This window comes from Biomphalaria glabrata, chromosome 17, assembly GCF_947242115.1.
Source record: "Biomphalaria glabrata chromosome 17, xgBioGlab47.1, whole genome shotgun sequence".
Taxonomy (NCBI): domain Eukaryota; kingdom Metazoa; phylum Mollusca; class Gastropoda; family Planorbidae; genus Biomphalaria; species Biomphalaria glabrata.
Window position 1 is genome coordinate 24,034,744 of NC_074727.1, and position 22,897 is coordinate 24,057,640.

General features: G+C 34.9%; 1 protein-coding gene across 3 annotated transcripts; it reads right to left on the reverse strand.

Moving 5' to 3' along the window:
• Window positions 1-1,486: 1,486 nt before the first annotated feature.
• LOC106071896 (uncharacterized) lies at window positions 1,487-22,564 on the reverse strand. Of its 3 annotated transcripts, none has more exons than XM_056015083.1 (12): window positions 22,519-22,564; window positions 19,114-19,166; window positions 18,947-18,982; window positions 18,460-18,513; window positions 14,590-14,652; window positions 13,617-13,661; window positions 12,613-12,651; window positions 8,373-8,405; window positions 6,964-6,993; window positions 5,465-5,530; window positions 3,913-4,017; window positions 1,487-1,602 (listed from the first exon to the last, which is right to left on the reverse strand). In XM_056015083.1, exons 2-12 carry the CDS (start codon window positions 19,153-19,155, stop codon window positions 1,576-1,578), a joined length of 540 nt encoding a protein of 179 aa, XP_055871058.1. In that variant the 5' UTR covers window positions 19,156-19,166; window positions 22,519-22,564; the 3' UTR covers window positions 1,487-1,575. The 3 variants fall into 3 exon arrangements, with proteins under 3 accessions (XP_055871058.1, XP_055871057.1, XP_055871056.1); XM_056015082.1 differs by lacking the exon at window positions 22,519-22,564 and adding an exon at window positions 20,170-20,210 and having other exon boundaries at window positions 3,913-4,014; XM_056015081.1 differs by lacking the exon at window positions 22,519-22,564 and adding an exon at window positions 20,170-20,191.
• Between the last annotated feature and the right edge of the window lie 333 nt (window positions 22,565-22,897).

The following is a 22,897-nucleotide window of genomic DNA, read 5'->3' on the forward strand; positions in this document are numbered from 1 at the left end:
GCAGGATAAAGTCAGAGATCAATGCAGTTCTCCACTTTTAAAAGAGCAGGATCTAGTTAGATATCAATGCCAGTTTTAAGTTTTATTTTTATTGACTCCCTGAAGGGGAAAAGCTGCCAATAGTTTTGTGTCTGTCCGATCTCGTAAACTAGAAATGATAGTGAAAATCCGACATCGTAGTATTTCAGATCATTGAAAGTTCTGATGCAACTGCTGCTTTTTTCTTTTCTAAAAGCGAAAAATCTAATTTTTAAAATCAATTGTGCAAGCAGTTTTATCATAAAACATTTTTACAACTATTCACTATTAATAGTAACAAACACTGGAGGCTATTTAGTAAGGGAGATAACTATTTGCCATATTTTGAACACAATTATGCAAACGGTTTTATATTTTTGTCCAAAAATTATTTTTTTTGCAATTGTATTTCTAAATAAGTACGTTCTGTCCTACTAACTACTACATTTACAAAAAAATCTTTAGTATGCATATAAGTGGAACATAATTTAAAATAACAATTAATAAGTAGTTCTTCATATTAACGCGTAAACGGCAGACTTCCACTAAGCACATGCAACACCTCACTAGAGGAATTTGTTATTTTTTTTACGGAAATGTTTTTTTTTTTTTTTTTGAAGCTTTTAATAAGAGATTGACCCTTTATAAAACAATTAGATCAATCATTAAAAGACATCAGGCCATGTACATATCTCTTGGTCTGTTGAACCCTTGGGGCACCACACAAGATCTGTCAACCTTCTTTCTCCATTCTTCTCAATGAGAATAACTGCAAGATTATTGTCATATCTGCCCCTTTTTTTTTATCACAAACTGGTATTTACCTGGTAACACTAATTGTTTAATTGGTTAAATTTTTGATTGATTTACATAGTGTTAACGACTATGAATAATTATGCAAAATTTCAACTTGATCCGAGAACCGGAAGTGGTGAAAGGAATTTAAAATAATGTACCCGACTGATGGACCGGGGGGGGGGTAGTTTATATAAGCTTTGTTCAAATAACAACAAAAAGAAAGCCCATCTGCAAGAGGCAAGGAGAAATGAGACTGCGATGTCTTCTCAATTATAGAATAGCCTACTATCACCCCCCCCCCCACCCTTCATCGTTTGGTGTGCATGGTCGGAACAAAATAATCTCCACACAACTCCCCCTTTGCAGACACTGCGCCCACCCTTATGAAACCATAGCCTCTTTGAATGCCCCTCCCTAATCCACCTTAGGCAGACCCTACTTCCACTACAGCCCAACATAACCAACACCCTGTACGGCAGTGCTGAACAGCTGAAGAAAACAGCGCACAATTTTTTCCTTGGCACTGTCTACAAATGAGCTCACAGCTCAGCAGCAATAAAGCTGGCTAGAAGAAGAAGTGTGGATGATCTGTGATTCTAAAACTACACAGTTCTAGCTAGACATAAAGACGCACCTAAAAACACACACACACACAAAATAAAACTCAGTCTCAGATTATTATTTTTTATTCATTTATCGTTTCTTGATCTGGAAAGCATTTTCAAGGGAAGTAATGAAAGATGCAGCCGTTTTTATTTTCTAATCAATAGCAACAACCTCACCAGCCTGTGAAACAAAACATGAATAAAAACATGTGTAGATTATGTAAAATGTAGATTTTGTTAGAGGATTGAATATTACAACTAAAGATAAAAACGTTGTTGCATTATTTGAGACGTGTATGCAAAAATCCATTTAGCCTTTGTTTTCGTGTATCCTGTTGACATATTAGACAAGTCATGTGACAAACAAGAGAGTATACTCTCACTACATACAACTTTTTAAAAACAACAGTATAGCAGTGGTTGCTAAACTATTTTGTCTCGTTGACTCCTTGCCATTTTTTCCAGTTGTCAGTAGGACTCCCTGCATATTTTTTTTTGAAAAATTCATCAAGTTCAGATCTGTTTTTCTGACTGATCTCTAGGCCTTTCATTGATGGAATTCAAGTTAAACTGAAGCCTTATGACATTTAATATGTATTACATGAAATGATTAAAAAAACAACAACTTAATAATAGTATTTCAATATTGTGTGTCTGAGTTCATTCATTAATGAACATTCCGCAGACCCCTGGAAGTCCTCGTAGACTTCTGGGGGTCTATATAGACCACTTTGAGAATCACTGCAATATAGTATCAAATTTTACTCGTAGTTTAGTGTAATTTTATTTCTTTGTATCCAGTCAATGACCTTTCAATATGGCGTCCTATTTGTCTATTTATATCAAAATCTGTGCTATAACTCACAAATAAAAAAAATAAAAAATCAAGTAAAAATAAAAAAAATACTTTTAAAAAAATCGTATATGAAGTGTAACTGTATCATTTATTTTGACTCAGTCAAGTAATTAATTTGGAGTAGACCTTGACTAACAATCTTTGCGATTGGAAATATTTTTACCATTTGTTTTTGTTTAGCCGTAATATCATGCATTTAGTATGCTCAATGCACTATGGTTAAATCCCCTGTGAGGACCAGTTGGATGGGTGGGGGGGGTTATCTGGGATAAGGTTTCTTTGATAGCTTTTTAATAGCAATTTAAAAAAATATATTTTCGGCTTGAATTCGAACTCTAGGGCTCAAGCCGACACATTAACCAATAAGTCAGCCAAATGCTTATGAAACTAGAAGATTTTTGTGTTATCTATTGTTAGACGACGATCTAATTCTCTATACAAGGCTTATCTTCTATAGGAAAGGAAATTAATCATGACTAATTGATAAATAATTGGTCCATTTTTTCGATTGATTCATGCTTTGTTAGGAGCAATGACTAATTGTGCAAAATGTCAACTTGATCCGAGAAGGGGAAGTGGAAGAAGTAACGTGTACAAAATGTGCGACAGACAGACAGACAGACAGAGTGAGTTGATGGAAGCTATTTAATAAAATACTTCGATAGATAAAGCCACATTTCTAGTCCAATACGCCAAGACAGATTCGTACAAGTGCTTCTTCTACCAAAAATGTCATGAGAGCACGGAACAGGTTGCCGGAATTAGTCAGGAAAGCAAATGACTTGGCAGAATTTAAGTCTCTACCTGCAACAACTAGTTTTAACTCTTTCTCTCCTAACTGACGATACCAACGTTGAGTCCACTAGAAAGTGGTAAATAATAACGGAGAGAAAGAGTTTACACGAGGAGACGGGTAAGACGTATATTCTCTTTGGAAGGAACGTCTGTAACTTATAAGATAATGTTGAAAGTGCTCTGCATACGCTAAGTACCATGCTACCATGGGCGCTCGAAGCCAACGACAAAGATTTCTTATACAGTGCAATGTCGTAGTACTCTATAAAAATAACTTTAGGGTTATAAAAGTATAACAGATGTTTAAAACTTCAATTTAGTCATTAAATTTGATTTAAACAACCAGCCATATTCGACGACCCAGAAGTAATAAAAAAAAATGAATCTTCCTTTTCAAATGTTTCCTTAGTACAGTGTTTCCTAAACATTTGTTCTTAACGGAACACTTCACACTTCTGGGTATTTAGCGGAACACTTTGCATATTTTTTAAATTTACGCGATAGTTATTCCAGTACTTCGCGGAACACCTATTCAGGCCTCACAGAGTGTTAGTGCTCCATGGAACACAGTTTAGGAAGCACTGCCTTAGTACTATAGCAACTGTTACTTGTATACAACATGTGTGATTATAAAACTTTGAGAATGTCTTGTTCTACTAGAGTACAGCATACACAAAGCTTTGAAAAGGGGAGGTAATTAATCTAAACTTTATATTTTTTTTATTTCATGAAAACAGTTGGTTAACGAAACAATTAATTACACTGAAACGCACACACTTACACAAAGACACATTACTTTTACTTTTAAATCTAGAATTACCAGCTGGATTTCAATCTTACCATTTCGTACAGGTTCTTGTTCAAGTCTTCAAGAAAATCAAAGTTGTCGTTACTTGGTTTGTACTGTTGATTTTGTTTCTTCTTCTTACCCCCTTTACCGTTCTTCTAGTTGGAAAAAGAAAACATGGTAGAAATAAGTGCAGAGGCGGCGTCGCTACAGTTGGTGCCCCCCCCCCCCTCCCGGTGTGATTAGCCAATGCTGTTACCAGCGCTCTAGTGACGCCCTAATCACCTCGGTCCCAAAAGAAATGTTCGCACAAAAAATCTGGCGTTAAAGTTTAACTAGAAAGACATAAAAAAATACTTCGGATTAAAAAAAAAAGACATTACCTTCTTTGTACAACGTATAGAGCGATATTGTATTCTCATAATAACTAATGAACGTTAGATTAAAAAACAATGGAACATTTTAAAGTATAGTTGTGAGTATGCAGACCACCGGAGATTCTACAAATGATATATTGTGACCGTTGGGTATGTTAGTAGTTCTATATGTCCGAATGCTTTTTGAAATGGGCATCTATAGCAAATTGAACTTAAAATAGCCAGCTTTGGGATTGCTTGACTTGTCTATTTCAAACCCCACCAAAGAGGAGATTACTCTGTTTACATTTATCTTGAAAATTGTAAACACAACATTTATAGCGAATACAGCACACGATAGTGATAAGAAAAGTCTATCGTTGAGTTCAGTTATCAACACCAGAAGTGAAAGTGTATCTGTTGAGTTCAGTTATCAACACCAGAAGTGAAAGTGTATCTGTTGAGTTCAGTTATCAACACCAGATGTGAAAGTGTATCTGTTGAGTTCAGTTATCAACACCAGATGTGAAAGTGTATCTGTTGAGTTCAGTTATCAACACCAGAAGTGAAAGTGTATCTGTTGAGTTCAGTTATCAACACCAGAAGTGAAAGTGTATTATTTGTCAAGAAGCATGGGGTTTTAAAGAAAACAGGTTTAGTATTTACTTATTTATTTGGCAAATGCCTAGATGAGATACCAATTTACTCGTGGTAAATGCTTAGAATAACTACCGATCAGCTACCAATTTACTTGTGGTAAATGCCTAGAATAACTACCGATCAGCTACCAATTTACTTGTGGTAAATGCCTAGAATAACTACCGATCAGCTACCAATTTACTTGTGGTAAATGCCTAGAATAACTACCGATCAGCTACCAATTTACTTGTGGTAAATGCCTAGATGAGCTACTGATTTACCTCTGGTTAATGCCTAGATGAGCGACGATTTACTTGTGGTAAATGCCTAGATGAGCTATCATGCCTGATCACCATGATGATCTTTAAAAAAATCAATAAATAGTAAGAAAAATAGATAATCTCCAGGGGAAGATGGCATTCCAACGGAAAGTGTTAAGGTCAACGAAACACTCCTGCTCCCTGAACTCCATAATCTCCTATGTCTTTGATATTGTCATCAGAAGTGCCCTTTTCAAACTCCAAAGGAAAAAAGGATTTCCTCCAGCAGGTGAAGGTGAAGGAAATCTATTGTTAAAACTCTCGCCCCAATTAATAAAATATTTACTTACGCCGGATATTTTTTCCAATAACTTTTTCCCGCCTTTTCCGAGACCTTTAAAAGCATTTGCGAATTTCTGGAGAATGAAATGAAATCAATCATGCATGTATTGCTAGCAATCTATTCTTTTCATATTAAAAAAAGTTAAACAAATTAGTTTAATATTTTTTATTTTTGTTGTCAGTAGGAATAATAAGTGTTGAGTAGAACTAATTCATCCACAATAAGTGTTGAGTAGAACTAATTCATCCACAAAATAAGTGTTGAGTAGAACTAATTCATCCACAAAATAAGTGTTGAGTAGAACTAATTCATCCACTTAATAAGTGTTGAGTAGAACTAATTCATCCACTTAATAAGTGTTGAGTAGAACTAATTCATCCACATAATAAGTGTTGAGTAGAACTAATTCATCCACTTAATAAGTGTTGAGTAGAACTAATTCATCCACTTAATAAGTGTTGAGTAGAACTAATTCATCCACTTAATAAGTGTTGAGTAGAACTAATTCATCCACTTAATAAGTGTTGAGTAGAACTAATTCATCCACTTAATAAGTGTTGAGTAGAACTAATTCATCCACAAGCGCAATCTACAAATGCATCACGCATGCTTTAATAACGAACTACAATAGCCGTTAGCATACGATCCAATACGCTAAGGGGAATAACTCAAATATATCGCATCACATATTAACAATTTAAAAAGTGGCCCAAGTAAAGGGAATAATTCCTATTTTGTTTAGTCTGTCCGTCTGCAACGTTTTGAGTTCAAAACCTAGAAAAGCTATTGAAAATGATTTCATCCTATATTCAAACCTTCTTAGTTTCGGTAACGTACACTTCCACTTTCAGACCTTGCGATCTATGGGGCAGATGATGTTGAGGTCATCTGTTTCTGCGGCTAACGTTAACGAGCAGGGTGTCATGTGACCAGTCCAACGACCAACCGACTTTACTTTCCCCCAATAGAATTGGGTGGACTCATGGGTGCCCTAAAAAACCCAAAATTCAAAATCCAAGTCTTTACTGAGATTCAAACCCAGAACCCCAAGTTCGGAAGCAAAGCGTTTAACCACGCAGCCACCGCGCCCCTAAAAGTAAAGTTCCTCTTTCAGACCACGCGATCTATGGGGCAGATGATGTTAAGGTCATCTGTTTCTGCGGCCAACTGTTAACGAGCAGGGTGTCGTGTGGCCAGCAAAACAAGCAACCACCTTTACTTTCCCCAACTTAAGTCATAGTTGGGTGGACTTATGGGCGTCCTAAAAATCCCATAAGTTAAAAACTCCAGTCTTAACCGAGATTCGAACCCATGACTCAGGGCGCCCTAAAAATTCTGTAAGTTCAAAATTCCAGTCCTAACCAAGATTCGAACCGAGAACCCCAGTTTTGGAAGGCAAGTACTAACCCCAAAAGTATCAATACCTGTTATTCCTGGACGGCCAGACAGACCACACAAAACTAATAGCGTCTATTCCCCTTTCGGGGACCGCGAAAAACAACTTACCTTCCACACGTCACTATCATCTTCTTCGTCCTTCGTTGTGTCAAGCGGGCGGGGTTCAGATCGTCAGGTTAACGTGGTGTAGAGTTTTTGAAAGAAAGAAATTTAAACAGATTAAGAGATATGAAAATATAAATATGAATAAAAAAAATATAATGAAATAGAAAAGATATATATATTTATATTTATATATCTATATATATAAATTTAAACAGATATAAATTAAATATTGTATATTAACTAGCTTGGTGCCCCAACGGTCCAACAGACTAAGAGATAGGTAAAGGTAAAAAGGTAAGGTAAAAATATTAATTATACATAAATTTAGATGAAAAATTAATAGATACAAAGGGATCCAAAAGTTATAAATATAAATAAACAGATACAAGTATAAATATTATTAAGTTTGAATAAAAAAACAAATTAGAAAAATATAAAGAAATATAAACGGATATATATAAACATAAATAGCTACAAGAACGCATGAAACCTACAGAATGGAATAATGGTCAAAAGAAACTGTTAAAGAACAAAAAAAAAAAAAAAAGAAAAATGCTACAATTAAATTAGATCGGATAAGATCGGATTGTATCTGATCGATTCGGATAGAATCGAATCTGATCAAATCAGAAAATTCGAGACTTCCACCCAGCCTTTTCCTTATACCACCCATGAAAAGACTGAAAGCTTATAGGAGGACTTTAAAAAAAAAATACTTTAAAAAAAAATACTTTAAAAAAAAAAGCTTATATTAAACTTAGCTGTATAGATTTTCTGGATAAGTCATGTAATTAAATTTGTTATACATCGAAACTAACAATAATAAATTTCTGCGATTAAAAATATTTTTAACATTTTTTTTAGCGCAATTTCATGCTTTTTTTCTTTCTCAATAAGCTTTGATCTAATCACTTGCCTGGATCTGCTGGGGCAGAGGAGAAAGAAGGGTTTATCTGACTAATGTTACAGTGATCGCTTTTTAAACGAATTAATAAACAAAAAAAGTTAAAAAGTTTAGCGACCTGAGTTCGAACTTGAGGGAACAGACTTCCTCCAGCCTCCTCAAGCCAATAAACTAACCGCTGTGCTAGTTAAGTGCTTATTAAGGTTTTAGAGTTATCTATTGTTATTTTGAAACTTTAAAATGTCGACGTATTTCTCTCTAAAAAGTAAAAATGGGACTAATTAAACGTATACCACCACATCAGTCAAGTACTATTTCTCTCCCTTGTTCAATACCTAACAAAATAATAAATCGCCAATAATTAATTAACTAATTGGTTATTTTTTTAATTTGATTCTTATTTTGTCAGGTAAATGTAATAATTGTGCGTCATTTCATCTTGATCCGAGATTTGGGTGTGGCAGAGATTAAGTCTTCAAACTTTTTACCAGGCAGTAAGCATAATTACCTGATTTTTCTTCCATTCTTTCCACTTTTGGATCTAAATAAAAATAAAACAGGCAAAATATAGAAAAATACATTAAAAATATTGTTTTTCCCTTTATATTTTGTGAGTGATTGATTGGGTCATGAGACAGTTTCTGACAACAAAAACAGCATACTATGAACCATACTACAACTTCTGGAGGACCTGAGTTTCGCCGACGACATCTGCCTCCTCTTCCACAAAGCGCTCATGCCAAACTGACCAGACTCTCAGAAATAGCAAAGAAGACATAACTTCTAATCAACAAAAAGAAAACAGAACTTGTGAGTATTTATAATAGGCAAGAGAACCCAAATCTTGCTTCAAGGGAAGAGCATCCTTGATAAGGAGGAAATGCTCCCGTCGCCTCAGCGTGGCGCCTCCGTGGAAACGTCCGCCCGGGGAAGCGGATAGACTAAGAACCAGAGCAAACAGGGCTCCCAGTGAGCTACCACAGATATGCTCTAGCGAGTGTACTTGCACGTGGTGGGGATCTGAGAAAGGCTTACTAAACCTTCCAAACCCATTGCACCGTTTGCCAGCGGGGGCAATACGGGCGGTGAAGGTCCTCCCACGGAACGCGATGGCACATTATAGGTATATCGAGTTCCCCACCGTGGGCTCGGCCTCCGGCCTCGCATAGGTCGGGGGATTAATAGCGTGTCTTAAGGTACCGTGTCGCATGAATTAACCGATGTGACTACATGATCATTTAGTTGATAGGGGGCTCCAGACAGAGGGGTCGGTGAAAAGCCAATCCCTTATCCTGGACACGGGATAAAATCCTTTCCTGGGTCAAAGGTTCACAAAAGGGATGCGGTTATCTCGAACCTTATGGACATTTCAACATCCTTGATGCAGACCACTTCAATGACCTGGGAAGTAGGATTATCAAAGACTTTGGAACTGATGACGTTATCTAAAATCGCTTTAATAGGTTTGCCTTTACCACTCTTCAAACTCTCTGGCGCTCCAAAGCACTGTCTCTACAGAACAAGATCCGAATCTTAAAGACAAACGTTAAGATGGTTCTAATATACGGTTCTGAGGCATGGAGAGTCACAAAAACAATTATGGAACAAGCAAAATAAAAAAAAATACTTAAAAACAAAGCTTATATTTAGTGTATCAATTAGTTTTGATCTGTCATGTAATTAAATTTGTAGTAATCCTCTAACGACAATCTATAAAGCTAATACCAGTGGCGTAGCTAGAGTATATGATGCCTGGTGCGGTACCTCATCTTGATGCCCCCCCCCCCAAAAAAAACAACAACAACAACTAACTAATTAATAACATTGCAAAACCTGTTCAAAATAATATGTATTCATAAATCAAATATTGTTAATTCAAAAAAAAAATCACTTTTACATAAACATACTACAAATGAATTTTACGCGCTTTCTTGCTGGCAAAAGTATCAATAATTTTATCGAAATCCATTTTTTTTCCACCAGCTCTTGTTCAATGGACAAAATGGACAAATTAGTGAGTCATCGTAGATCGCAAGTAATTCTTGATCAGTTTAAATTTGGAAAAACTTCTCTCGCATGTAGCGACGCTTACCACAATAGTAAAAAATATGCGAATCATGATGACGATATTCGGGACTGAATCATCAGGCTGATATTTATTTATAAATTTCAAGAGCTCAACAGGTTTTGGAAGTTCGGAGGCTTCTGATGAAACTGTGACAAACCGTTAAGCCTCTTTCGCTCCAGCAGAAATTTGTTTTTATCAATGTCGCTAGGAGTACTATCGAGATTGATTTCGACCTGAGGATTTAATAGCTGGGAAGGCGACAAAAATTCATATCTATCAGCTACATCATGAAGTTGCTCGAATCGGGTGATTATTTCTTGAACAATCCTGTCCAAGGTAGAATAAATTTCCCTTCGTAGCTCTTCTTTGTGTGTAAGTACAGAGTAGTTTCTTTTCTCACCAGGCATCTTTTTCTTATGGCCAATACGTTTTTGAGGTTCTGTACTGATTCTCAGATCTGAGCACACGCTTTCGGCAAAGGTAATGCTGGCTTCAGCGATGTCCTCTCGATTACTGTCTCTAATGTTTTTAGTTTGAGTGAGCAGTCTCGAATAGACAATCCTTGTTTTTGAAGGTAGAATTGCGCATCATTAATTTCAGTTAATACAGGAGCCCAAAGTCCAAGATAGGTGAGAAAATTAAAAGACTGAACAGCAACCAATAATCCACCTGCTTCAGATCTAGTAGATGAATTTTCATCTCTGCTAGTTAATGTCTCCAGAGTTTGAACAGGCAATGAATAGTGACTTCTAGAATACGTTTTTGGACACCGTAGTTTTGACCTTTCATGACCGCAGCATTATCATAGCCTTGACCCCTGCAGTCCATTATGTCTAAGCCATCCGAACGCAGTTTCTCTAGAATCATCTCAGCGATTCCAGCAGCATGCTTGTCCTTTGTGTCGATGAAGTCAATAAAAGACTCACGAACCTGCACCCCGTCATTCTCCATGACAACGTACCGTAAAATTTGATAAGTTTGATCCAGCTGTCAGGTGTACTGTCAAAAATAATAGAGAAATATTTGGCTTGTTTTACTTGCTGTATGATTTGTTTTTAGCGTGATCCCCCAATTTTGTAATAAATTCATTTTGTATTTGTTGAGACATGTATGTATTCGGTCTGGAACAAAGATTAGTTTGAAGCACATGCTCCCTCAAGAGTGGATCGTACTTTGATAATAAATTTACTAACTCTCCAGGTTTTCGTCTCTTGTATAATCAAATCTTGGGCCTTGTTGTTCATATTGTTTCCTACTCTCAGGCGAACTTCAAGTTCCCTCCAAGCAAGCGATGACTCAATGTGAGCTCTGCTGGTCTCATGTTTTTCTATTTTCGGGGATAACCTCCACCACTCATTGAATCCATCTTTGGATTTAAATGAAGATGATGAAATCTTAACAAACGTGGCCCCTTTACATTTAAGGAGGGAGAGGACGGTACTTACGGCCTACGAGCGCTACAAAAGGGGCGACTCTTGGCTACCCACCACAATCTTAGTGCAACAGTGGAGAGAGAGGAACCGCATAAAAATGCGATCGTTCCTCCACATTGCGGCCAATTTGTCAGAATCATCTGGGCTCTCCACTGATAGAATCCCAATTAGAAGGATTAATACTTGCCCTCCGTGGAGGAGATGCCAGCCTCACAAATAAACATGTCCCTTGTAGGGCAAGAGGGAGCCACCAAGAGGCGATTAACACCTGCCATACTCCAAAACTTGGCATCAGCTACACTAAAGTCCTACCCATCAGATGCTATTTTCTGCTACACCGATGGGTCGGTAATGAGGGACCCCGATAGATCTGGGTATGGGGCCCTTATAGACTACACAGACTGGACAGAACCAGAGATGCCAATTTCTGTGTCTGAGCTTAAAAGGATTTGAGGCCCCAGCCAGACTAGTCAGTCTTGAGCACTGTTCATCATTTTGTTTACGTTACAGTATTACAATTAACTTGTTAGTTAAAAAAAAACTTGTAGAAAACAAAGGTTAGCTTATTTAAAAATATTGACATTACAATAGAATTATTTCAAAAATTAAACTATTAAGAATAATAAAGAAATGAATAAATTAACACAATTGTTTAGAGCTAGAGTTTAGAAATATATTTGTAAACTCAATATCTAGATTAAACCAATGGACTAAACAATGAAGTAAAAAAAGGTTGGCCTATCTTCTTCTTCTTCTTTATATTACAGAGCATTGATCAGTGTAGTAACAACATGTACCGTGTGTCCGAAATAAATGTAGTAAATTAGATTCAAACTGTTCTATAGCTTACATTGTATTAAAGAAATAGTCTAGGAGATGAAACAAAATAGCGGCATGACTAGTTTATAAATCGTTAGTTCATGTTTAAAATACAGTAGTTTATGTTTGTTCGTGTCCATACAATTAGTCGTTTTTACTGAAAAGCTCAGGGAAATTAATACACACTGGGGGAATTTTGGTGCCCCTCTCCACTTGGTGCCCTGTGCGGCCCGCACCACCCGCACATTGGTAGCTACGCCACTGGCTAATACAACCCTAACCACTTCAGTAAATGCTACTTCTTTCCATTGGAAAGGGAACTAATTCAATTTATACCTTCACTTCAGTCAAGTACTAAGAGGAAGACAAAGGATGAGGAAGATGAAGAAAGCCAAACTAGATTTACAATTTGTTTTATATCTTCTTACCTTCTGCACATGCATGCTTTTTATTGTACTGTATAGACTCTGCAAGAGTAAGCAATACAAAGTAAACTTAAGGTCAAGAAATTATCCTACAACATACAAAGATATGTCTACAAGTGTCTACATTACCTAATTGTTATTGTAGCAATGTTTTTGTATGGCGTGTCATCAATACTTACCTAGTGCTATTAGAGCATGGAATGGGTTGCCTGAGCTATTAGAGCATGGAATGGGTTGCCTGAGCTAGCCAGGAGAACCAGTGACTTGACGGATAATAACGATTATTATTATTATTAATGCATGACGCGTAGGACGTAATCATCTTCTTTTTTGAAGTAACGTCTGTATCATATAAGATAAGAAGAAGACACCACTAGGTACTCTCTTATTCAATCTCTTGTGGATCTCCTTGCGGCCCATGGAAATAAAGGTCTGTATCAAACTGAATTAACTAAGTAACGCTAGTTAATTTATTATATAAATAAAAAAAAATTGAATCATGTTTTGTTATGGACAATGAATAGGCCTACTTATGCAAAGTTTCAACTTGATCCGAGAATGGGAAGTGTGGTGGATATTGTGTACGAAATTTGTATCTGTCGTTTGTAGATTTTGAATTATAAGATTAAAATTACATATAAATATAAACATGTATATAAATACAAAAAATTGGTATTGTTTCAGCATAAAAGGGGTGATAAGGATACATAGTATTTACAGTCAAGATTATCACCCTGTAATGATCTCACCGCTCAATGTCTTTTACTATCGGAATAGTTCAAAACTTTGATATACGTTTATAATGTAAAAGATTTTTTTTTATTACCTAACTTAAAAAGTGCTTAGGTTATTTGAATTATCTTTCTTTTACTTCTAAGAAAACCATTTATAATCTCTTATAGTTCATACTAATGCACTATAGAACTTATGAGCTATAATTAGCCAAACATATATCAGGAAATATTTTTAGCCCAAATCGTAAATAAAGAATTGGATTGTCTAGTTACATCAACGAAAACATCCTCCTTTTCTGGATAATCTCTTGTCCAATTCTGAAACAAAAACAAACACATCAATATTTTGGTTGAAAATATTCAAAACAGCAACAACCAAATAAATTGTAATAAATTTTATCCAAAAGTAAACATTGTACATTTCAGAATACAAAGTACACACATGCCCCATTAATTTGATGTCAGATTATAATTTCTCATTCTATTCATTTCTAATGCTAGTTCATTATTGCAAGGAGTCTTACCAGTGAGCTTTAAACAATCAAGTTCCTTTATTAACACCCCCCCCCCCAATGATTTCTACATAAGACGCAGGGCGAAATGTTCATTTGCGTCTATTTTTCTATTCAATTCACAAAATAAACATTTGAGTCGAGTGGGGGGATTCCCGCTGAAGCCGTGTTAAAAATAAAAATAAATAAGCTGAATTTAATTTTAAGATGATATATTTTGAAAAGTTATAACGGTCAAACCAGAGTTTTCACCGTGATGCCTTTTAGTTGTTTTTTTTTCACACAAAATATAGATTACATTAACTGTCAAATTTGTAGGAAAATCGTTAGAGCTGTTTTCAAAATGCCGTCCAGTTTTCAGTTTCAAAAACGTTTTGAACCCATGGGAGATGCAAGATAATTTCAGGAATTGTAAAACTGATTGGCCGGATTTGAAATAAACCTGGAGACATTGATAAATTTAGCTCATATTATTAAAGAAGTCAATGAAGAAAATCAATAGCAAGAATCTCACAATCTAATACGAGAATGTGTTACACGTCATGAAATAGAAATCTTTCTCAGTGGAGAGTTTGTACAACTTTGATAAAAGAGTATTGCCTGTGACTCCCCACTTTTGAAATAGTGTTAAATCTTTCTGGAATCCTCTAATTCCCTATCTAATTCTTTTTTTTTCTCATCTAGATTCCATCCATCATTTTCATTATAAGTGTCTGCTAAGAAAGTATATTTACCTTGAAAATGCCCAGTACGTTCTTGATTACAAATTTACACTTTGTTTCCCATTCGGCTTTGACCTGAAAAGACACAATTCAATACTAATAGTTATTAACAAAATTATTCATAATTTTGAAGATTAGGTTACATTTTAAGTAAAAAAAAAAAAAAAAAAAAAAAGGGGAAAGAACCGCATAATTACTGTCATATATGCCATATATCTCAATGCTGCAAGATTTATCTCCATTTATATACATAAAACAAAATTAAATAATTACCGCTTATTAATTAAACAATTCGTTTTTTTTTTAAAGGAATCATTTATAGTCTTCGACAATAAATAATTGTGCAAAGTTTCAACTTAATCCGAGAATAGGAAGTGGGTGAAAAAACGTGTTTAAATTTCTACCAGGCAGACAGAGTGAGTTGATGTAAGAATTTAGATATATAAAAACAAATCTAGTCCTACAATGTCTAGAACTACAACAAAAACAACACATTTTGTTTTAACGTTTCAAACCTCAGTTAGATATGAAGTGGAAGGCAGGAGGGTAGGATTCAAACTCGGGAACTCGAGGAAAGTCGGAACTGCCTAGCACACGAGGGTGTCATGTGGCCAACACAATGATCAACCTTTACTTTGCCCAACGAATGTCAGGTACCTATTTAAGTTTGAGTGGACTCTAGTCCCATCGGTTCGTAAGCCAAACGCTCTACCACTCAGCCAACACCCCCCCCCCCGCCGTATTCAGTTCAAGTTTAAGATAAAGTGGATATATTGATTTAGATCAAAGATATTCTGGGCCGATCATTGTGTTTTTACCAGCATTAACAGTATAACACACGATAACATTATACAGACACTACCGAAGTATTGACTTCACCAAGCTTCTTGGTACTTCCAGGCAGAGGCGTAGTGAGCAAAGCGTGTGCCCGGGGCAAGGTACTTTTTTGGCGCCCCCCTCCCCATTTTCCATAAACATCACATAAAAATATAGGCTGCGTGTGGCGCCCCTGAAGGTGGCGCCCGGGGCATCGTGCCCCCCCCTACGCTTCTGCTTCCAGGTGCGAGAAAAAGTTTTAGAAGACAACAATTCAGAGAATAACAGTAACGTTGACATTTCCTTCTTCAAGACTTCACAAATAGTCACAACCCAAATCTGGTGGAACTTGGGCGTAAGGAGAAATTCCTGTCCTTTAGTTTATTAGAAGTTGTACAAAAGTTATCCTTAAAAAAACCCAACTAAAACGTAGCTGAAACTGAGAAAAACAAATTGCATAAGATTTGGCCATGTAGATCATACATTATTTCATTTACCATTTTAATTTGGTCCAGGAAATAAGCTATTTAATCTGTTAACAAGGGGATAATGTGGCCAGTGCTAGCATTGTCAAGCTGTCTCTAATTTGCACTTTGAATGTTTCTAGCCAGAAAAATGGATAGACATCAGGGCATATTACAGCTTCCTCCAGCACTCCAACTGGGAGACCTCATACTAAAGATGTCTTTCATTTTCGTGCTCTTTGGATTAGCAAGAAGACAATGTTGCATCTGGTCACTGTCTCCTTTTTCTTTAATACTCTCTGAACAAAAATGTTAAAATTTCACATTTCTGTCTTTAGTCTCAATTTTCAAGATGGCGTTGAATTGCAAGACACGTCGTCTGCTGAAATCGAAAAGGCACCATCTATACTAGAAATATACAAGTGAGATAGTTCCTTTCCGCTCCCAGCAGAAGACATGGAAAGGTCGTCAGAGAATAGTTCTAGGTGAGGTAGCGATTCTTTTAAGATTACAAAGGATAATCAGGAATCGTCTAGTTAGTCCAGAGCATTCAAGTTTCCCTTTGCTTCGCAGTATGGAAGACTTCCTTCAAGATGATTGCCTGGCAATGCACTTTTAACTTTAGAAATGATTGTCTTTTCTTTGAATTCTATTTCCGAAATCTAATCCAGCTGTTAGTCTTAGTCCTTATTCTTTTTCTTGTACATTTTGTCATATTATAACTCCATATATATGAATAACATTTTTATATCATGGACGAGTGTCATAACAGTCTTATGATAAATATGATTTGTTTGAAAGTTATTGTGCCCTTAGTATTTTAATAACTTATCATTATCAACTTATCATTACAATATCATTTTATACGGCTGAACAAAATCACCATTACCATAAAAAAGGAATGAAGACTAAAAAGTAGAGAAGCAGTAATACATAAAAACAGAAATGTAATTTACAAAAGTTCTTAACAAAATGTAATGTAACAAACAAACAACCTAGATAAAGGCAAATTTCTTATTCCATATGCTAGAGAAAATTAGTAGAAGTGCGAATGTCTGAATCAGCCAGGGAAATCAATGACTAAGCAGAGTTTAAGTCTTTAATTAAATTCACGACTAGATTTAAACGTAGATAGGTGCAAGACACAATTATCTCCTTTTCAATTCACAGCTGTAACTTTAAATATGCAAATAATGGGCACCGTATTTACTATAAAAATGAAGTATACTACTAGAAATGATAAGTAAGGATGTTAGTAGGTAACACATATTACTGTATGAAAAATAATGTTCATTTCCCCTTCATTACTAAAACAATGTTTGTATGTGGTCATAATTTATGCCTAAACATTGACTAGATCTCGTTCTGACAACTCGCATAATCTTACTTATTTTCGACGTCGATAAACAGTGCAAATGATCATGAACTATAAAAAATCCTTAAAAATAAAATAGTTAATATTCCTCTACTTTCTTCTGAAATAAAATTGAAAACAAAGAGAGTTTAGATATGTACTAATGTATATATATATATGTTATATTATTATTATATATTATTATATATATATATGTATATATATATATCATAATTTATTAAACAAAAACAAAACATTCAAATATACTTTAAAAAAAAATACAATACCTCCATTACACAACTCAAAATGACAAAATATTGAAGAAAAAAAAAGCAGACCCCCCCCCAAAAAAAAAAAAAAAAAAAAAACTATTAAAAACAAAATTAATGAAGCGTACAATGGCACCGTCAGCTCGATGTACCAACGTCGTTGCCTATTTGGTCAAAGTTGTGTACAGTTATGTAATTGTATTATTATTTATTGGTAGTTTTATTTTATACAAATCTGAAACAGGATCTAGAGTTGTCTAAACTTTTGATTTAAAACTAATAACATCTTGTCTAGACCTAGATCTACTTATAGATCTAGAAACTAGATGAAATCTATATTAGATTTACGTAAAACTATAAACAAAACAAATATAATCGATTAGTAGAGCAACTTTAAATTTGATAAACAACTTTGTTATCGGTACACTACAGCTGACTACGTTATGTTTTATTTTTTTTATAGCCAAATTTAAATGTATGTTTTTTTCTTTGAAAAATTATATCGGTCAAACTAGAGTTTTTCCCCGTGTGGCCAACGAGCTAGTAATTCATTTCTCAGAGGTTTACATAAACTGTTTAATGTTTAGAAAAATTGTTAGAGCCGTTTTTGAGATCCTCAACAAGGTTCCATGAAGTTCTGACTTCTGACTAGTGAGTATGCCTTTAGTTCAAAAGTAATATCAGTTGTAAATAATCAACCCTTTTAAACAAACCTGATTTTTGGTTCGTGTGTCGTCTGGTTATTATTTTCAACATTTTAACTCAACATTCAATAAAAATATTTTTTTTTATTGATATAAACATCTCAAGAACAGTCACTCTGTCTTTTTTTAAATCAAGAAACTATCACATGATCAATGCACCTTCCCTTTATGTTTAAATTTCAGATGACATGATAGTAATAGAAATAATAAATAAACAAATATAATGTGAATAATATAAAAAGATAAAACAGTGGCTTGCTGGGTTTCTCACTAACCTTTACTTCAGTAGAATCTTCCGAACTTTCAGAGCTGTCGTCATCATTTTTCTTCTGGTTAAAATAGAGACAAAAATAATCTACCAATCTATCTATCTATATATATATCCATCTATCTATCTATCTATCTATCTATCTATCTATCTATCTATCTATCTATCTATCTATCTATCTATCTATCTATCTATCTATCTATCTATCTATCTATCTATCTATTATCTATCTATCAATCTATCTATCTAACTCTCTATCTATCTATCTATCTATCTATCTATCTATCTATCTATCTATCTATCTATCTATCTATCTATCTATCTATCTATCTATCTATCTATCTATCTATCTATCTCTATCTATCCATCCATCCATCCATCCATTCATCCATCCATCTATCTATCTATCTTTCTTTCTGTCTGTCTGTCTGTCTGTCTTACACATACATATATTGCAATTGAATGATAATTTAAAAAAAAACAAACCAACTTACTAATGGTGGAGGGACAAATGCGAATGCATTAACAACCTGTATAACAATGGAATGATATTAATGTATGTCAGATATTTTCATCCGTAAATTAATTAATTCATATATTAACAAATAATAAAAAAAAAGTTTTTGAAAATCACTGTTGGTGTAAGAAGACGCTGACCTACCAGAATGAGCAGCACGAGGCCTACTGAAAGTTTGAGATTCATACTGAATTCACCTGTAAATATACACAAAATATTTACTGGTCGTTTAGATAACATAAATAAATGCTCTGCATATTGTTTCTATTATATTACACTTCATATTCTTGAAAAAATACCACAATATAGTTTAATTATCGATATCAAATTGTTGCGATTTTCAACTTAAAACAAATTTATTTGAAGTTACCTTTTTTTTTCAAACATCCTCCCTCGTGTAGGATAGAGTTTAAATTAAATATTAAAAAAAATTGATTTAAAAACTGCAGCACGGAATCCGTTTTCCAGATACTTCCCCCACCCCCACCCCACTATACTGGTCCACAAAAATGATTGTAGGCCTACCATAGTGCACTGATCATGCTATAAGCATGAAATTTGCACTAAACAAAAACAATTTTTAAAAATATTTCCTATCGCACACATTTATTATAGTTAGACTTCATCTATTAAAAATCAATTACATGATTGATTTAAATTAATTGATGCCATTTCATTCAATAGGTATAAGGTTTGGCTTTTTTTTAAAAATATTTTTAAATATATTTTTATGTTTTACTTCCCATATTTTCTATAATAATAAAAAAGTTCATTTTTAAAACGCTGTTCACAAACACATCGTTGGCTGAAGGTACTTTAATACCACACAAGATGTAAACACTAGGGTTAAAATGACAACCTAATCTAAAAAAGTTATAAACAGATAGGTCTTAATGTTCGTCGAAGTTACTCAAGCATGTTGTGTTCTATGAGCCTATAATTTGTTCCCTTTTCTTTTAGAGCTCAATCGTGTCCACCCTGCTGGATGCCTGGATTAGTTGGGGAAAAGTAAATGTGGTTGGTCATTGTGCTGGCCATATAACACTCTCGTAAATCGTGTGCCACAGGAATAGATGATCTTTACATCATCTGCCGTATAGATCGCAAGGTCTGAAAGGGATACATTTGTTCTTCGCTATTGGCAGAAAATCGTAATTAATAACAATAGGTCTAAGTAAAAATGTAAACACGCATACTAACTTTTCATGCCGATGTATCTGACATGCAATAATGTCTAATGTTATCATAGATGATGATGAGTAGACATTTTCTCCCACAGTTTAAACCAAATTTCCAGTGCATTTTTTGAAAATCCATCAAGTTTTTTTTTTCACGAACACGCAGTAATAGTCCATACCAACACAAAGTTTCACAAATTTCTTTACGCAGATCGTTCAGTTCTTTGCGGTTTTATATTCACACAAGACTCTGCAGAGGCGCCGCCAAGGGGTGGGTATAGCTACTCACCCCATTTTAAGAATTTCGTTTAGTAAAAAAATATTTAATTTATATAATGGTCAATGCATTTCTCTTTTTTTCCAGGGGCGTAGTTCGACTGAAGAGTACTATAGGTCTAGGCAAAAATTGTTACTTCAAAAAGACCCCCAAGAACTCTTGATAGAAGATTTGCAAACTAGAATGGGACGCCCCTGAATAAACGTAAACTCCCTCTCTTTAAAATGTCCCCAGCGCAACTCTTACCCCCCCCCCTTGCTTAACCACTCATTTTTGTTTGACCCTAAATTATATGGGCCCATGCTCTACAGTTCTATTGTTTACAAGAAAGGTGACTTCAGTGACGTAGATTTAAGCTAATTTTACGCCCCACCCCTCTCCATCGACCCCAGCTTTACTCGTAAGATTTTAAATGAAAGGCCCTGCACTCTATCATTAACCTATACCTCATACGTTATCAATCCGGGTTATGGAAGAAAATTGCAAGGTATACATAACTACTGGCCTCATCTGATAATTATATTCAGGTATACATAATTATTTATTATTTTTTTTTTGGGGGGGGGGCATTCTATGGAAACAAGATTTAGTTTTTATTTTAATAGAGTTTTTTTTTTAGTTAATTTTTTGCTCATGATATTGAAATGAAAAAAAAAATGTAAATAAATAAAATGGGTGCCTGACATTAGTTAGGGAAAAGTAAATGCGGTTGGTCGTTGTGCTGGTCCTATAATACCCTCGTTAACCATGGGCCACAGAAACAGATGACCTTTACATCATCTGCTCTCAATATCGCAAGGTCTAAAAGGAGAACTTTCTTTTCTAACGACAAGGGTAAAGAACGGGCGATTATGAAAGAAACCCTTAAAACTGTCACCCTTAAAACTGTCACCCTTGAAACTGTCACCCTTGAAACTGTCACCCTTGCGTGGTAAAGTGGCTGTACTATTCAGTTACTTTGTGAAATATAGCTAGTCTAATACCGTCATGTAACATATGGACCAAGCATTCTTATGTTTTCTCATGAGGTCACAGAAAAGCTACGAGAAGTCTAATACAAAAACTCTAGTGGACCACGCTAGGTCAGCCCTAGCCGCACATTACATACTTACTCCATCACACTTAATTAGCTTTCATAACAGTGACTAAGAATTGTGTTGTCATTGCACTTTTGAGTGAATGGAAAATATTTATGGAGTCTTCTGTAACCTATTTCAAGTTGCACTTCTTTTCTTTAATGTACCTATCAATTAGGCATTTCAACACACAAAGACCTGGAACACATATTGCTCGTCTCTGTCCATTATTCTTTCATTAACAGGCTTGATATCTTCCCATCTTCCCATCACTTCTCATATCTGCCTCTTTTTTTTTCTGTTATTTTCCCTGCAGAAATCTCCTTGTGATCCATCAGGACCCTGCAATATAGCCATACAGTTTAAGTTTGCGTTTTTCGACGATACATCATAATGGGTCCCGATTGCCATTTTGATTCAGTTACGGATTTCCAAGTTTGTGATGCACTCTGTGTAGTGATGTATGAACATCACTATTTTATGGCTAGAAATTTCCTCTCTAGTTCCACAGTTTCCAAGACACGCAATCATACAAGATTGTTACATCAGTGTGATTTTCGTGCTAATCGCTACAACTTTTTCTTTCCGTATCGTAATAAGCTTCGCAACTGATGTTGTGAACTATGCCACTCTGGTTCCTTCGTCTGAAACGATAGCTCCTATATTTTGATTGGTCATAATGTGTGATTTTTCGACAATGATTTGTATACCACAGACGACGGAAGACTTATCTAGAACTTTCTTGTGATCATCTGTGACTTTCCCAAATTTTAATGAAGTAAATACTGACTTGCTCCTATCACCATTTCTTAAAATACTTTGACACATATGTGCATGGCTATGTATGTATAATGCATTAATAGCTAATACGTAAGGCTTGTTTTCGTAGGTATATAAATATATAACTATAAATAAATAAGATATAAAATCTGACAAAGATACAGACAGATAGCACAAGCACTATAATAGCTTTTGTCTAAAAAAAACAACACTTTCAGATATTTGCTGGAATACTTACAATCAACTACCTATGATGATTCAAGGAACAGTAACTCGGGAAGAAAGTCACCTACAATTATACTCCTTATTCCCACCCTTCGTTCCACCTTATAAAGTGTGATACAAGGCAGGAAATGATAGATTATTCAATCATTGACATTCTCAGTTGATATCAAATAACTACACAATTAAAACATAATTACACGTGATGTATCTATTTTCTCTGAAATCACTGCGTCTATTGGAGATAATCATTATCTTGTGGATATTATATAACTATAAAGGAGTGAAAGCTAACAATCTAAAATTAAATTGGGATTTACTAGTGGTCTGATGTTTTCATTTCTCTAGATCAAGTAGTCTGTATGTTTCTAATAATGTAAGGTTTAACTAGTTCC

Bases quoted from the DNA above. Each gene is read 5' to 3' on its own strand.
- LOC106071896 (XM_056015081.1), bottom strand. The intron at 14,653-18,459 runs GTTAGTGAGAAA...GTGTCTTTTCAG, and splicing joins AAGATTCTACTGAAGTAAAG to GTCAAAGCCGAATGGGAAAC. The intron at 5,531-6,963 runs GTAAGTTGTTTT...TTCATTCTCCAG, and splicing joins ATGATAGTGACGTGTGGAAG to AAATTCGCAAATGCTTTTAA.